The sequence below is a fragment of the Sus scrofa genome, chromosome 11 (genome assembly GCF_054392235.1).
Source record: "Sus scrofa isolate SSC_HxYL_T2T_F1_AM1 chromosome 11, Sscrofa_HxYL_maternal_Yorkshire_Landrace_v2.0, whole genome shotgun sequence".
Taxonomy (NCBI): domain Eukaryota; kingdom Metazoa; phylum Chordata; class Mammalia; order Artiodactyla; family Suidae; genus Sus; species Sus scrofa.
In genome coordinates this window covers 22,063,856-22,079,285 of record NC_139393.1, presented here as the reverse complement: position 1 = coordinate 22,079,285, position 15,430 = coordinate 22,063,856, and the positions used below count along the sequence as shown (strand labels likewise).

At 49.9% G+C, this 15,430-nt stretch overlaps 1 protein-coding gene across 3 annotated transcripts; it reads left to right on the top strand.

Annotated features, from left to right (window-relative positions):
• Positions 1-3,193: 3,193 nt before the first annotated feature.
• Positions 3,194-13,361, top strand: CBY2 (chibby family member 2). 3 transcript variants are annotated; one of them, XM_084982438.1, is made up of 3 exons: positions 3,194-3,398; positions 3,929-4,009; positions 11,974-13,361. In XM_084982438.1, exons 1-3 carry the CDS (start codon positions 3,324-3,326, stop codon positions 13,189-13,191), a joined length of 1,374 nt encoding a protein of 457 aa, XP_084838564.1. In that variant the 5' UTR covers positions 3,194-3,323; the 3' UTR covers positions 13,192-13,361. The 3 variants fall into 3 exon arrangements, with proteins under 3 accessions (XP_084838564.1, XP_084838565.1, XP_013835993.3); XM_084982439.1 differs by lacking the exon at positions 3,929-4,009 and having other exon boundaries at positions 3,226-3,398; XM_013980539.3 differs by lacking the exons at positions 3,194-3,398; positions 3,929-4,009 and adding an exon at positions 4,812-5,030.
• Positions 13,362-15,430: the final 2,069 nt, after the last annotated feature.

Sequence of the window (15,430 nt, the reverse complement as noted above, 5' to 3'; positions counted from 1 at the left end):
GCCTTGACTTTGGACTTCCAGCCTCCAGAACTGGGAGACAGTGCATTTCTATTGTTTTCAGCCATTTGGTTTGTGGTCCTTTGTTTGCGCAGCCCTGGGAAATGAATCCAGCTACTTCTCTTCCTGTTTAGTCTTCCCAGCTCAGCCTCAAAAGTGGATATGCAGGTGCTTCCACGAGGTGTGGGTATAAGGGAAAACTGAATTGTGTTTTCCGACAGCATGAGAGCTAATCACGTAGAGAAACCCTTAGAGCAACAGAACAGGACAGGTGTCAACGAGGATGTGGAAACATGGGAACCATTGTATCCTGTGGGTGGGAATGATGGCAAAGCTGCTATGGAAGATGGTTTGGAGATTCCTCAAAAAATTAAAAATAAAACTCACATGACCCAGCACTCCTACCTCTGTGCATATACCCCAAAGAATTAAAAGCGGGATCTCAAAGAGATATTTGCACACCCCAGTTCATTGCAGTGTTATTCACAATGGTCAAGACGTTGAAACCAGAGTTCCTGTTGTGGCTCATGAACCCAACTAGTATCCACGAGGATTCGGGTTCCATCCCTGGCCTCAATCAGTGGGTTAACGATCTGGCATTGCCGTGAGCGGTGGTGTAGGTGGCAGATGCGGCTCGGATCCTGAGTTGCTGTGGCTGTGGTGTAGGCTGGCAGCTGTAGCTCCAATTCGACCTCTAGGCTGGGAACTTCCATGTGCCACAGTTGCGGCCCTAAAAAGTGGGGGGATAAAAAAGAAAAGAAACGAAAAAAGAGGTTGAAGCCACCCCGATGTTCATCAGTGAATGAATGGATGAAGAGAATGTGGTCTCTGAGCACAAAGAAATATTATGCAGCTTAAAAAAGGGGATCCTGGAATCCCCTTGTGGTATAGCTGGTTAAGGGTCTGCTGTCTCACTGCAGCAGCCTAGGTCGCTGCTGAGGTGCAGGTTCAATCCCTGGTCCGGGACCTTCCACATGCCATAGGTGGGGCCAATTAAAAAAAAAAAAAAAAAAGGGACATCCTGTCACATGCTCCAAAATGCAGGTATCTTGAAGACATTAGGCTAAATAAGCCAGTCACAAAGAGACAAATACTGCATGCTTCCCCTCAGAAGAGGTGTCTAAAGTGGTCAAAATCACAGAAACAGCAAAGTAGAAAGGTGGTTTCCTTTTTTTTTTTTTTTTTTTTTTTGTCTTTTTTTGCTATTTCTTGGGCCACTCCCACGGCATATGGAGGTTCCCAGGCTAGGGGTCGAATCGGAGCTGCAGCCACCGGCCTACGCCAGGGCCACAGCAACTCGGGATCCGAGCCGCGTCTGCAACCTACACCACAGCTCACGGCAACGCCGGATCGTTAACCCACTGAGCAAGGGCAGGGACCGAACCCGCAACCCCATGGTTCCTAGTCGGATTCGTTAACCACTGAGCCACGACAGGAACTCCGAAATGTGGTTTCTGAGGACCATCATAGTGTTTCAGTTTGGCCAGATGAAAAATTGCTTTTTTTTTTTTTTTTTTTTTTTTTTTTTTTTGGTGAAGGAGAGAAAAATAGCTTTATTGCTTTGGCAGGCAAAGGAGACCAGAGCAGACTGTGCCCTCCTTTGGGAGAGAATAGGAAGTGGTTTTCTAGTTTGCGAGAGGAAATAGGGCCACAGTTAAGGATCAAGGTAGATGCAAACTTGGGTTCTTCTTCACAGTCGGTGTTTAGTGGCCCTGGGACGGGTTCTGATAAGTCCTGGAAGGAAGAATGCTTCTTAACCTCTTTCCGTTGCTGGGAGTTTTAGTTCCAGTGTCTGCACTCACCGAGGTTCAGGTTTTTCATGCCTCCGCGCAGAAGGGATCCAGCGAGAGACAAAGTGACAGGCGAGAAATAAATTTATTAAGATAGGATGCTTGTGAGAGATGCTAGCGGGCAGCCAAGGAGCCTCTGCCAGATGAAAGATTTCTAGAGCTCCATTGCACATTCTTGGCATTCCTGCACTGTATTAATGTTACATGTTCTATCAATTAAGAAATAAGATAAAAATTAAAAAAGAAACCCTTGGAGAAGCTTCCATGTAAAAGGAGAAATGTGTTGATAATGTGATTAATGACCTTTTTGGTTTTTCCATGTGTGTATCTTTGATTTTTTCCATGTATCGGATTTTCTTAAAGCGAGGCTTGCTTGTAACTTGGGTGTGGGAGCTTCCGCTGGGTTGTTAACAGGGACCTTGGCCCACCACTCCCTTCCCCCGTGTGTGGTCTAATAACGTGGAGCTGAAGATCTCCGCCTGATAGGAGACTTAAGATACACGGAGGGTTCCCACTGATTGTCTCTAGAGGCCAAGGATTTGACAGAATTGAAGCCGGGGGACTAGGCTGCCCCTTTCACGAAGCCCGGGTGTCAGCAGTTTCCGCATGTGGTCTCGCAAAAGTATACATTTGGTCTTACTTCCCAGTTCCTGGCACAGAGCGCCCCAAAAAGTCTTGGGATTTCCTGAGTGATAGATGCATTTTCTATTATTCAATCACCAAAGGCCAATGCATTAATCAATCATGACTGTATAATGAAACTTCCATAATACCCTCTAAGCCACGGGGTTTGGAGAGCTCCAGGGTCCATGGTGAACACCTGGAGATGCCAGGAGAGTGGCATGGCCTGAGGGGTGTGGGAGCCCCACGTTCCTGTCCCCCACACCTTGCCTTAAGCATCCTTTCCATCTGGATGTTCCTGAGCTGTGTCTTTTACATTAAACAAAACCAAAAACTGTATTTGTAAGTCAAGTGTTTTCCTAAGTTCTTTGAGCTGTTCTAGCAAATTATCAAAACCGAGGAGTGGCTTGTGGGGACCTCCTGATTTTATAGCTGGTGGCCCAAGATTTGCAATGGGCATCTGAAGTGGGGGCAGTTTGGGGGGACAGGACCCTTTAACTTATGGGACCTGGGACCAACTCGAGTCAGAATTGAATTGATTCGTAGGACGTGTCATTGGTGTCAGAGATGGAAGGATTGGCTGGTGTCAAAAAAAAAAAAAAATCCTAGATTACATTTTTTTCTCTTAGTCTGGAAAGAGTTCATTGGGGGTTCTTCCTTCCTGAGTCATCCGAGTAGAAGATGCCACCTCTGGACACAGGCTCGGGGATCAGCCAGCCTGGCTGTGGGCACGTGATTATCAGCCAGGATGACTAAACAGGGGGCCAGTGTTTGGGCTATTGTGTGTCACACTGACCCTGACCAGCCACGTGGACACAGCCAGGGTGATCTCCCCCAGACCATCAGATACCTCATTCCCATCTCTGATGCTCAGAGAGAGACCATGAGCCTCGAAAAACCCTATATTGTTTTGTGATGTCACCTCTGGAATGTTCTGAGTGTTTTGGTGACCAACTTCTGCATAGGACCTATACCTGGCACCTCACACTGGTATGGCTTTTTACTTGAGATAGAAATAAGAATCTTAGGAGTTTCCATCGTGGCGCAGTGGAAACGAATCCTGACTAGGAACCATGAGGTTGTGGGTTCGATCCCTGGCCTTGCTCAGTGGGTTAAGGATCTGGGGTTGCCGTGAACTGTGGTGTAGATCGCAGATGCAGCTCGGATCTGGTGTTGCTGTGGCTGTGGTGTAGGCTGGTGGCTACAGCTCCAATTGGACCCCTAGTCTGGGAATCTCCATATGCTGTGGGTGCGGCCCTTAAAAAAAAAAAAAAGAATCTTAGAAAAGGTGGTAGGTTTAGGCACCTCCACTCCAAAAACTTTCAGAAGGCTTTGCCATCAACTGTAAAATATCTTATCAGATATCACTTTCACATCCTTTCAGACTCAGATTTTCATAAAGTACATTATTAGCAAGAAGGGATAAGTGAGCAGTAGAAAGTCTTGTTTTCTGGGTGAGCATCTGAGGCCCAGAGAAGGGGCCGGGAAGCAGAAATCCATTTATTTTCTCTTTTCCGCAGCACTCGAGGCCAAATTTTACAAGAAAAAGAGATACCAGATGTGAAAGCCTAGAAATTCCAATCAATGTGGTTCTGCCTCAGGTAGGGATAATCACAGAAGGATGCAACCCTTCAGTTAGCCAGAATAACCCTCCCCTTTCAAAACTCTAGCCTGAGGACATGGAGCAGGCAGAGCCAGCAAGGCCTCCGATTCTAGTTGTAGGGCAGCTGCCAAGCCAGCAGTGTGGCTGGGGGAGGGCACTTAAGCCATTCTGAGTCTTGAATGGGGGGTGGGGAGGGAGCTTGTTAGGTGATCTGATAAGATCTTCCGGCCCTACCCCTTGAAATCTCTGTGACACTCTGAAATAAGCCAGTCTCTCCAAAATTAGATCTTTTGGCGTTGGCTGTTCTGCAACTTCTCTGGATTTCTGGCAGGTCCTGGGAGGTGGCTGGCAGACAATGAGATCTGAGACTTGGAATCAAAAACGCAAGACCTGGAGTTCCCATTGCGGCCCAGCACTAACAAACCCAAGTAGTATCCATGAGGACACGGGTTCGATCCCTGGCCTCATCCAGCGGGTTAAAGATCCGTTGTTGCTGTGAGCACTGGTGTGGGTCGCAGAGGAGGCTCGGATCTTATGTTGCTGTGGCTGTGGTGTAGGCCAGCGGTTACAGCTCCAATTCAACCCCTAGCCTGAGAACCTCCATATGCCGCGGGTGTGGCCATACAAAGAAAAACAAACAAAAAAAAAACAAAACCAAAAAACATATGACTTGAACCCATGAGGAGACAACCTAGGACTCAGCCCAAGGGGTGCAGGGTCATCTGGGGGTGTCAGGAGAATTAAGACCTGCTTTTTGCCCAAGACAAGAGTATGGGGGGGCGGGGCTTGCAGGATTCCGAATGGAAGCCCGTGAATGGATGACGGGCTGGAGATTCTCAGCTCTCCGCCTGCTAAGCAGCCGTTTCCCTGGAGGGGTTCTCCTGATTGGATTGTTTCCATGGCTATGTCACAAAGGGGGGGCAGCCTTGCTTCTTCAGAGTCACCTAAGGCCCTGCTGGAAGATCATGGCTGTGCAGCCGGAGGGGCTGAAATGTAGGGCGGAGGAATCCAGCGTAGAGGTAGCCACCCAGAGAGCTCTGTCCAGGGCTGTGTAGGAACAGGACTGACTGCCCCTGGGCATCCTGGCCTTTCGGAGGACGTGAGGCACTGCTGCTGCGCACAAGTCCTGTGTCAGGTTCCGGACCCTCAGCAGGATGCTCCAGGCCGGCAGTCCTGGGTGGGGGAAGGGTGCGTCTCTAAGTTTAGATGAGATGTGGGCGCGTTCAGGTCCGGTTTGTTCAGGGTGGTGTGGCTGTAGTCTGTAAGTTTAGATGATCTGAACTGGGCCACCTCTAGGACTGTGAGGGACCAGTGTGCTGACTCGATCTCCCCAGAGGAGATTGTGCATGGCTGGCGGTGGGGCAAGGACCGATCTGCTTAAAACTGGCGGGGCGGGGCGAGGGGGGGGGGCGGGAAGATGCCCTGAGCACTGATGTGTGATGTGATCACGTGGTGGGCATGGGGCCAAGCAGCGTGAGGGAGACTGTGTAGGAACTGAAACCGGGAACCCCAGAAGCCCCCCTAGTAAGGCAAGGCTGGAGCTAGAGGCTTGAAACCAGGTCAGTGCCCCTTCCTCTGCTGTGCCCCCGGCTGGGCACAGGCCAGCTGCGTCTTCCCTGGCTTTTGGGACATGGTACCTCCCCTACCCCCCCATCTTTACTGCCTACCCCCGAGCTCCCTGCAGCTCTCTGCCACATTCTGCTTCCTTCTGAGACCGAGTCCATTCGTTGCAGCAGGGAACAGCCACAAGCAGCCCTGAGCCCTGCGTTGCCCGAAAGCGCCTCTGGCCTCCTGGCTCCCAAACAAGCCGCCAGGCACGCATCTCAGTTACATTGCAGATGCCTATGGCTCACTGTTTGTTATCACCCTGTGGTCTTTTCAGGTCTTATTGATTTTCAGTTTTTCTTCCTCACATTAGGGACTTGTACTTTCTGAGCTCTTTCCCTCCAGCGCGTTAACCATCAGTGCCCAAGCTCTCTGCCCTCCTGGGTCCTTTTGTACATAACGATTCAGTTCTGGGGTGGGGGGGTGGGGGGTCCCAGTTCCCCAGTGAGAGCTCTCTGGGAACTTCCTAAAGGCACTGTTTACTGCCAGACCATTGATGCAGGACCTACACCAGGTCAGGATGCATTCTGACAGCGACCCCCTTCCACTCCTGCCGCCCCCCATCCCTCTCTGTTCCCTTGTCCCAGTCCCCTGGGTTTGGGTTTGTTCTTCAGAAGCTATGGACTCTGCCGACCATGCCTGCACCTCTGCCAGTTTGAATAAGCTTTAGGAAGAAGATGTCAGAAGATTCCGTGTTCAACAATTAGCAAAAATGAGCACAGAGGATGGCAGATGACATCTTTATCCTCTTTGCTGTTAATGTTATGATTCTATCAAGATCAATCACATTGACCTGTGAATTATCCTCTTATCTGCTGGCATTTATGAAAACCAACATTGACTTTCTCATGGCACTCGGGAGCAGAGTTAATTTAAAAATATGATAATGAGGCTCAGGCTTATCACCTGGTCTGAAAATTAGTGGCGTGGCTGGTCTTTCCTTCCAGCATCCTGGGGCCTCTCAGCTTCACACGCCTGAAAGGGAACCTCCGGTGGCTGAATGTTCTGTGATTGTAACCCTCAGTGACGCTGCCAAAGCAGGGCTTTAATGGACTTGGTCGGAGTTCCCAGTGTGGTGCAGGGGAAACAAATCTGACTAGGAACCATGAGGTTGTGGGTTCGATCCCTGGCCTTGCTCAGTGGGTTAAGGATCTGGTGCTGCCGTGAGCTGTGGTGTATGTTGTAGATGGCGTTGCTGTAGCTGTGGTGTAGGCCGGCAGCTACAGCTCTGGTTAGACCCCTAGCCTGGGAACCTCCATATGCCACAGGTGCAGGCCTAAGAAGACAAAACAAAAAAAACAAAACACGAGATGCTGGGGAGAAGGACAGGCCTGATGCTAAGGACAGATCCCCAACCACAGGGGGGATTTAGGCATCTGTGCGGGAGATGTTGGTGCCCAGAGCCCTTCCTGGGCCCTCAGCATGAATGCATCCTACTTATGTCACAGCTGGGAGCACATTGCTCTGAGGCCAACCTGTTTGGTTGCCTGGCTAATAAAGCCTTTGGAAAGAACCCCACAGCTATGAGTCTTCCCCTCCTGCATCCTGCATCCTTCTTTGCATCCCCTTCTTCCACGGGGAATCCCACCTTTTCCTCTCCCACCTCCTGGGTCTGCATCCACATGCCAGGGCACTGCCCACAGATCAGGGAGGAGACCAATCCTTTTCTTCATGGGAAACCTGGCCAGGCTGCTCTGGGCGCTGGGATCACTCTGGAACTTTCCGGGTGTTCCAGGAGCTTTTTATGGGCACGAACCCCTTGTTGTGAAATGTGTGGTCCTAATTCCCAGGACTGGGAACGTCAAAAAAACCTAAGGCATGGGTCACTGTCCCTAGAGAATTATATTTTATTCATCCGGGGAGAAGATGGGATGGGACATAGGAGAACCACTGCAAAGTAATGATAGCAACACACATGCATAATAAAATATCTGGACATTGCGAAGCGCTAGAATGAGCATGCAGTTTGGAGTCAGATATCCTGGTTTTAAACCCTTGCTGGCTGTGTGATCTCAGGTAGAAACACAGTAGCTCCTTTCAGTAAGATATTGCCTATAAATATGGAAATCAATTAGCACACCATCACATAGTAGTCATTCAGTAAGTGTTATTCCCTTTTCCTTGTTCCATACAGTATAAGGAAATGATAAGCAACTTCTGAATCCACACTATTCTTGCTTGTTTGTATCTCTCTATAAAAAAGATGCCATTCTCCTTTTATTTTTTAACTCTACAACAAACTCTCTGAAATAAATAAGGCAGATGTTAGCAAAACTGCTTTGGATGGTTGCACAGGTTGTACACTGCAACAACAGGTGTGAATAGCTCTAGAGTTGGGCTTTGTACAGCCTGCACAAACATATGTGGTGGCTCTGGATCATGCTAGCATCCACATTTTCTAGTTACGGAAACTGAGGCAGAGACATTAAGTGATTTTATAAAGGCCATACACGCATACAGCACAGAACCAGGACTCTCTTCAGTTTTATGATGTCCAGGCCCTGTCCCTCATACTTTACTGCCAGCATTAATGCTGGCTGCACTTCAATCTCCCTCATTTTCATCAGGAAATAATTGGTGCTATGCTCTTATTTTCAAATTGACTAGGAATTCCCTGAGGGCAGGGTCCATGGACAGTCGCCAAATTAACGTTAGTTGATTCATTAACATAACCATGGAGGAAGCATGAATAGAGCATGAAAAGAAAAGAGACAATGGAAGGATCTCTGAATCAGTTGATATTAAGGGATCATTGTTAAATTTTAAAGGGATGAGAATGGCATTGTGGTTTTGTTTAAAAAAATACACGTTGATGTATTTCTGGAGAAGCCAACATGATATTTTGCTTTAAAAGAACCCAGTGGCAGGGCAGTGGTTCTGGAGTTGCATAAAGATAGATATGAACCAAATGTGGTCATTGATGAAGTTGGGTGATGGTTACGTGGAAATTAGACTACCCTCTCTTTTTTTGTGTATATTTGAAATTTTCCATGTGTTTCCTATACATAAGTTCAGGGAGCCAGAATTGGATTTGTGACTTGGTGAGTGAACTGGTGCTGGTTATTTAACGTCTCTGAGTTTCAATTTCTCCACCTGTAAAGTGGGCATAACAATAACACCTCATTAAGCCAGTGTTGTAAAGAGTAAATGAATTCAGCAAGCAGAGCGCTGAGCTTAGGACCTAGCACAAAACTTCATCCCTCACCTTCTCATGGTGGGAATACACATTGCTGACTAAAACTACATTTCCTTTTTCTTCTTTCTCTCTTTCTTTCTCTTTTTTTTTTTCCTGCTTTTTAGGGCTGCACCTGTGGCATATGGAGGTTCCTAGCCTAGGGGTCCAATTGAAGCTACAGGTGCCAACCTACGCCACAGTCACAGCTACAGCCACAGCAACGCAGGATCTGAGCCACATTTGCAACCTACACCACAGCTCATTGCAACGCTGGATCATTAACCCACTGAGCAAGGCCAGGGACCAAACCCGCAACCTCATGATTCCTAGTCGGATTCGTTTCCCCTGTGCCACAATGGGAACTCCTAAAACTACATTTCCACAGTAAATCTTGGAGGGCACGATGTCTCTGCAGAGATGGAGCCCTGCCTTGCTTCATCCTTTGAGGATGAAGAGTACCTCTCACAATTCATTCCTTATTGACCTGACTTATCATCCCAGTCTGGGATCAAGGCACCTTAAATTTACAAGGAAATGGTGTGGGATCTTCCCAGTGAGTTTCAATCTGATCACAAGCTCAGCCACCAGTGCCATTGTGTGCTTTCCCAATTGAGAAAGATGAAAACCCTGGAGGCTGGATGTACTTAAAGTAAATAAGGTTCTGTTGGCAGAATCTCCCTGCCCCCTCGCTCTCTGGAAGATTAAGCACCTCCTTACAAAGTTAATGACATGTGCTTATTGCAGAGTTAATGGCATAGAACTGCGCCTTCTATTTATCTAGCTCTTTGGGTCTTAAAGAATTCTAACCACCTTTATACGCCGCGCAAATTATATATTTACATATATGCATAATATATGCGTGGACAACCTGACTTATCTTCTATCTTCTCTAGCTGTCAAATTGTGAAACTAACCTCAGAAAGGAGGAATTACTCTTTGGAGAGCACTGCAGGGTACTCGGATGAAATGCTTTTGGTGTGTTTAGAAGCAGCTCTCACGATCTTATTTTTATTTAAATTCATTGCTGCAGTTGTTGTCTCTTCTCCAGAATGCTTTCCACCTGTCCAACGCTTTTTGAATTCATCTCAGAATTCCTCCATTAGGGAAACCTCCTTTTCTCAATAACAATACCTTCCACTTCTATGGCACCTGGCAGTTTTCAAAACATTTTTGCATTCGTTCTCTCATTCAGCCCTCACAATGGTGGTGTGAACCAAGCAGGGCACGAGTCATTACTTCCATTGTACAGGTACGGTTTGCTGACATTCGATGTTGGAAAGCGCCCTTCGGATAAAAGCAAGACGCTCTTTTGTACTCGTGAAAAGCTGGCTCTCAGAGAGGGTGAGAGAGCACTCTAGTTCCACACCAGCAACAGAACCAGGATGAGACTCTGTGTGACCCCAGTCTTGACCCCTTAGCCTTTAGCCGTGGTGTAACCCTCACCTGGTCAAGCTTCGCTGTACCTGGCTCAGAGCGCTTGGCACCCCTGGAAGCCAGGATCATCTGAAGGAGCTGGTTAGAAATGCAGATGGAAGAGGGAGTGACTTCCAAGTAGAGGCTCAGGAACCTGCATTTAAAGCTCCCTCAGGTTTCTTGGGCTAGAACATGATGGAAGATAGTATGGGAAAAAACGAATATGTACGTGTAGTGGGGGGCTCAGTCGTTTCTCTGTACAGTGGACATTGAAGGAACGTTGTAAATCAATTCTACTTTGATACAAAATTTTAAAAGTAATTAAAAAAACTCACTCAGATGGTTCTTCTGTACTGAGAAGTGTGAGAGCTCCTGGCTTGTTGGATCTAAGTTCTGTGGCTTGGATCCTCTTTTTTCGTGGTGGTCTTGAGGCGCATGGCTGCCGTCATGAAATCCTCTTTATGAATCCCTTGAAATCTTCATCACCACACGTGGAACTCTCATTGCTCAGTGATGGTGCCCTTTCTTTCCAAAATGATCAGCTGGACTCTGTTCTGAGCTAGCACCACATTGTTCTGGGCTAAAGGGGCTGCTATCAGGACAGACTCAGGGGTGGCTAAGAATGAAGGATGAGCCTGATGGGGGCCAGGGAGAAGATGCGACTTCCCCAAAGCACTGTCATTTTGGACAATACGATTGGCTCTTAGGTGATGCCAATTGTGCGTGCACATCTACAGCTGGGGTAGCTGATCAGTGTTTATTCTTCCTGTAGGGTAACAGAAGTGTGCCAGAGCCCACGCTTAGTGCTTTCATACAGGACCTCTTTGCATCCTAAAATATCACTATGAGGCAAAGCAGTAGGTGCAATTATCCCAAATGGAAGACAGTAGAAACTAAAGCTCACAGGAATTTGTCCCTGTTCTTGTAACTGATCAAAGAGTGGAGCCAGGACTCAGAGTAGTTGGTTGATGCCAACATCAACGCTTTTAACCTCCATGATACATTGTGGATTCTCATTATTTGTGGATTCCATGTGTGTGAATTTGCCCATTTTTTTCTCACTGAAATTAGTTTGCAACTCCAAAATCAATACACGTGGCATGTTTGTGGTGATTCGTGGACATGTAGAGAATAATGAACAATTTAAGTTCCCTGATGTACCTGTTTCCAGTTGAGGCGCCTTCTTGTTTCAGCTCTCAGAATGCAAAATAGTGCTCTTTTCACAGTTTATTTAATGTTGTTGTTTTCACACTTTTACGCTTTTTGTCAGTGACTTCATTGTCCACAGTGGCGCTCAAGCATAGCGCTGATGTGCTGTCTCGGGGTCCTAAGCTCCAGAAGATATTGATGTGCCTTACAGAGACAGGAATACGGTACAGTGCTATTGGCTGCAAGTTTGATGTTAATAAATAAAAAAATACATTTTCAGGAAGGTGTCTTTCAACAGAAAGCAAAGTTTTATATTGATTGGTTGAGGACAATGTGACCAGAGGCTGGCGGGAACCTGTGTTTCTTCTCCTGGCAATGGTTCAGTATGCGCGCATTCTATGAGTTCGTGGAACTGTATAGAACAGAACTGTCGCGACTAGTGAGGGTCGAAGTATTTCCTCAGGAGGAACCCCAGAGGCCAAGTGCAGAAGCACCCACTGCGCTAGTTGAGACTCCCGGATTGGGTTTCTTGCAGGGTCTCCCAGCCTCTTCCCTCGTCAGCCAGCCCCGGGTTCCCCCACGCCTTCTCTAACTCTGGGCTTCCCTGTTCTCTCCCGCAGAGGGGCACAGCCGAGCCCTTCTTGAGGCTCCACAATTTGTACCCGGCCCCGCGCTGTGCCAGGCAGGCCGCCCTGCCTAGACTGAGCCGCCGGGTGGTCAGCCAGCACTCCTACCCGCTGAACCGCTTCTCCTCCGTGCCCCTGGACCCCATGGAGCGCCCCACCTCCCAGGCGGACCTGGAGCTGGATTACAACCCTCCCCGGGTGCAGCTCAGCGACGAGATGTTCGTCTTCCAGGACGGGCGCTGGGTGAGCGAGAACTGCCGCCTGCAGTCCCCCTACTTCTCCCCGTCCTCGTCCTTCCACCACAAGCTGCATCACAAGAGGCTGGCCAAAGAGTGCCTGCTGCAGGAGGAAAACAAGTCGCTGCGGGAGGAGAACAAGGCGCTGCGCGAGGAGAACCGCACCCTCCGCAAGGAGAACAAGATCCTGCAGGTCTTCTGGGAGGAGCACCAGGCGGCGCTGGGCCGCGACGACAGCAGAGCATCCTCGCCGCTGCTGCACAAGGACACCGCCTCGGCCATGGATGCGGTGAAGAAGGACCCGGCCCTGCAGGTGCACCGCGGCCGGGAGAACAGCACCCTGCAGCTCCTCCGGGAGGAGAACCGGGCCCTGCAGCAGCTGCTGGAGCAGAGAAAGGCCTACTGGGTCCAGCCGGACGAGAAGGCGGCCTCGGCCGAGGAGATCAAGCCGGTGTCCTCATCCCACGAGGAGCCCCACGGGCTGCTGCCGGACCAGGGTGCCGGCCTCTCCTCCCCCTTCGAGGAGCCCAAGGGCCCCCCGGGGCCGCAGGAGGACGCCAAGACCTACCGTGCCCTGCGCGAGATGGTCAGCAACCTGTCCGGGGCGCCTGGGGTGGAGGAGGCGGGCAAGGCGGGCCCGAGCCTGCCCGACGGCAGCCAGTCGCTGGAGCTGCTGCGGGAGATGAACCAGGCCCTGCAGGCCCTGCGGGAGGAGAACCAGAGCCTGCAGGTCCTCCGCGAGGAGAACCGGCTCCTGCAGGAGGAGAACCGAGCCCTGCACGCGCTGCGCGAGGAGCACCGGATCTTCCAGGAGGAGAACAAGGCGCTGTGGGAGAACAACAAGCTGAAGCTGCAGCAGAAGCTCGTCATTGACACGGTGACGGAGGTCACGGCCCGGATGGAGATGCTCATTGAGGAGCTGTACGCCTTCATGCCGGCCAAGAACAAGGACCCCAAGAAGCCCAGCAGGGTCTGAGCCCCCCCGCCCCCCACCGCCCCCCAGGAGCACAGAGGCACCCAGCTGGGGGGGCAAACGACATCGCCTGCCTTCCTGTCATCGCCCGCCGGCTCCCACCCGCTGGTCCCTGTGCCAGGGCGACCTGCTCAACTCAGAGAATAAAGGCGTGAGGAGGCTGGGGCCGCTAACTCCTGCGTGCTGCTCTGCCTTCTCTCTCTCTCTCTCTCTCTCTCTCTCTCTCTCTCTCTCTCTCTCTCTCTCTCTCTCTCTCTCTCTCTCTCTCGCCGGCTCTCTCTCTTTAGCATCTGTAGGCTCACAGAAAACTGGAGCAGAAGGTACAGAGGAGTTCCAGATGTGTCACAGTGGGTTAGGCATTTGCTGGGGCGGCTACTGCCAAGGCCAGGTTGGATCCCCTGCTTCGGTAGTGGGTTAAAGGACCCAGTGTAGGTCACAGCTGCCACTGGGGACTCAGTCCCTGGCTGGGGAACTTCCAGAGGCCCAGAGTGTGGCCCTAAAAAAATAAAGTATGGAGATTTCCCATCCCCCGCCCTCCCACCCACTCACGACCTCCCCCACTGCCTATCATCCGCCCCCCCCCCCCAGAGTACATTTGTTACAATGGATGAACCAAAGGCCATGGTTCACCTTAGGGGTCACTCTGGGCGGCGTCCTTTCTGTAGGTGTGGACACATGTATAATGACATGTATCCATCACAGTGGTGTCATACAGAGAGGATTCACTGCTCTAAAACCCCTCTGTGCTCTGCCTGTTCCTCCTGTCCTACCTCCCCCCCTCCTCCCCGCCCCCGGCAACTACTGATGTTTTTACTGTGGCCATAGTTTGCCTTTTTTGGACTGTCATATAGAGGGACTCACACAATAATCAGGCTTTTCAGATGGGCTTTTTTCACTGAGCAACGTGCATTTAAGATGCCGCCATGCCCTTCCATGGCTTGATAGCTCACTTCTTTTTAGTGCTGAGTGCCACTCCGGTGTCTGGATGGTCCCCAGTGTGTTCCTCCAGTCACCTTCTGAGGGACATCTTGGCCGCTTCCAGGTTTTGGTAATTATGAATCTGGCTTCTTTATCTTCTCTCCTGCCCTCCCCCGCCTCCCCCCATCTCGTCTTTACCTCAACCTTAAATATTGTCTGTTTTTCTCTTTCATTCCCCCTTCCCCCCCTCTTTCTCTTGTCTTTCGTGCTCTCTCATCATCTTCAATTTCTTGTTCTTTTTTTGTCTTTTGTCTTTTTAGGGCCACACCCGCAGCATATGGAGGTTTCCAGGCTACGGGTCTAATCAGAGCTGTAACCACCAGCCTACACCACAGCCACTGCAACACAGGATCCCAGCCGAGTCTGCGACCTACACCCCAGCTCATGGCAACCCCAGATCCCTAACCCACTGAGCGAGGCCAGGGATCGAACCTGCAACCTCATGGTTCCTAATCGGATTCGTTTCTGCTGCGCCATCATGGGAACTCCTTCATCTTCAATTTCTGAGGCCGTAGCGTTGAGGGGTGGCCTATGGAAGAAAGCTCACTCAAGGCCAGGACTTTTCAGCTGTGCTGCCAGCGACATTGGGCTGGATAACTCTGGGGCTGTCCTGTTGTTAGACCGATGTTTAGCAGTGACCTTGGCCTTTGCCCACTAGGTAGCAATTAACAGCCACCTGACCCCCAGCTGTGACAATCGAGTTTCTCTAGACATTGTCAAATGTTCCCCAGGGGACAAAACAGCTGCCCTACCCCCCCAGCATTGGTCTAGGTTCCTCGGGGTTTATTCCTTGAAACACTAGTCTTGAAATGCTCTGAGGAAACGAAGGTTGCCATGGGGTGGCGGGGGGATGTGTGTGTGGGAAATGCTGCTACAGGCAGGTTTTTTTTTTTAATTGATGTGTCGTTCATTTACAATGTGTTAATTTCTGCTATACAGCAAAGTGGTGCAGTTATAGTCTTTTCCCTTACAGTTTATCATGGGATTAGGAAGACTTTTTTTCTTTTCTTTTCACAGCTGCTTCTGCGGCATATGGAAGTTCCCAGGCTAGGGGTTAAATTGAAGCTGCAACTGAGTCCTACACCACAGCCACAGCAACACTGAATCTGAGCTGCATCTGTGACTTACGCTGCCAATTGCGGCAGCGCTAGATCCTCAACCACTATAACCCACTCAGCGAGACCAGGGATCAAACCCACATCGTCATGGACACAGTGTCAGGTTCTTAACCCAAAAAACCTCACTGAACCCCAGCGGGAACTCT

What these genes read in the sequence shown, in the direction of transcription:
- CBY2 (XM_013980539.3), top strand. Translation starts at nt 4,812, where the DNA reads ATGGAAGCCCGTGAATGGATGACGGGCTGGAGATTCTCAGCTCTCCGC. An exon ending in CGGAGGAATCCAGCGTAGAG is followed by an intron (nt 5,031 to 11,973) that starts GTAGCCACCCAG and finishes TCTCTCCCGCAG; the next exon opens with AGGGGCACAGCCGAGCCCTT.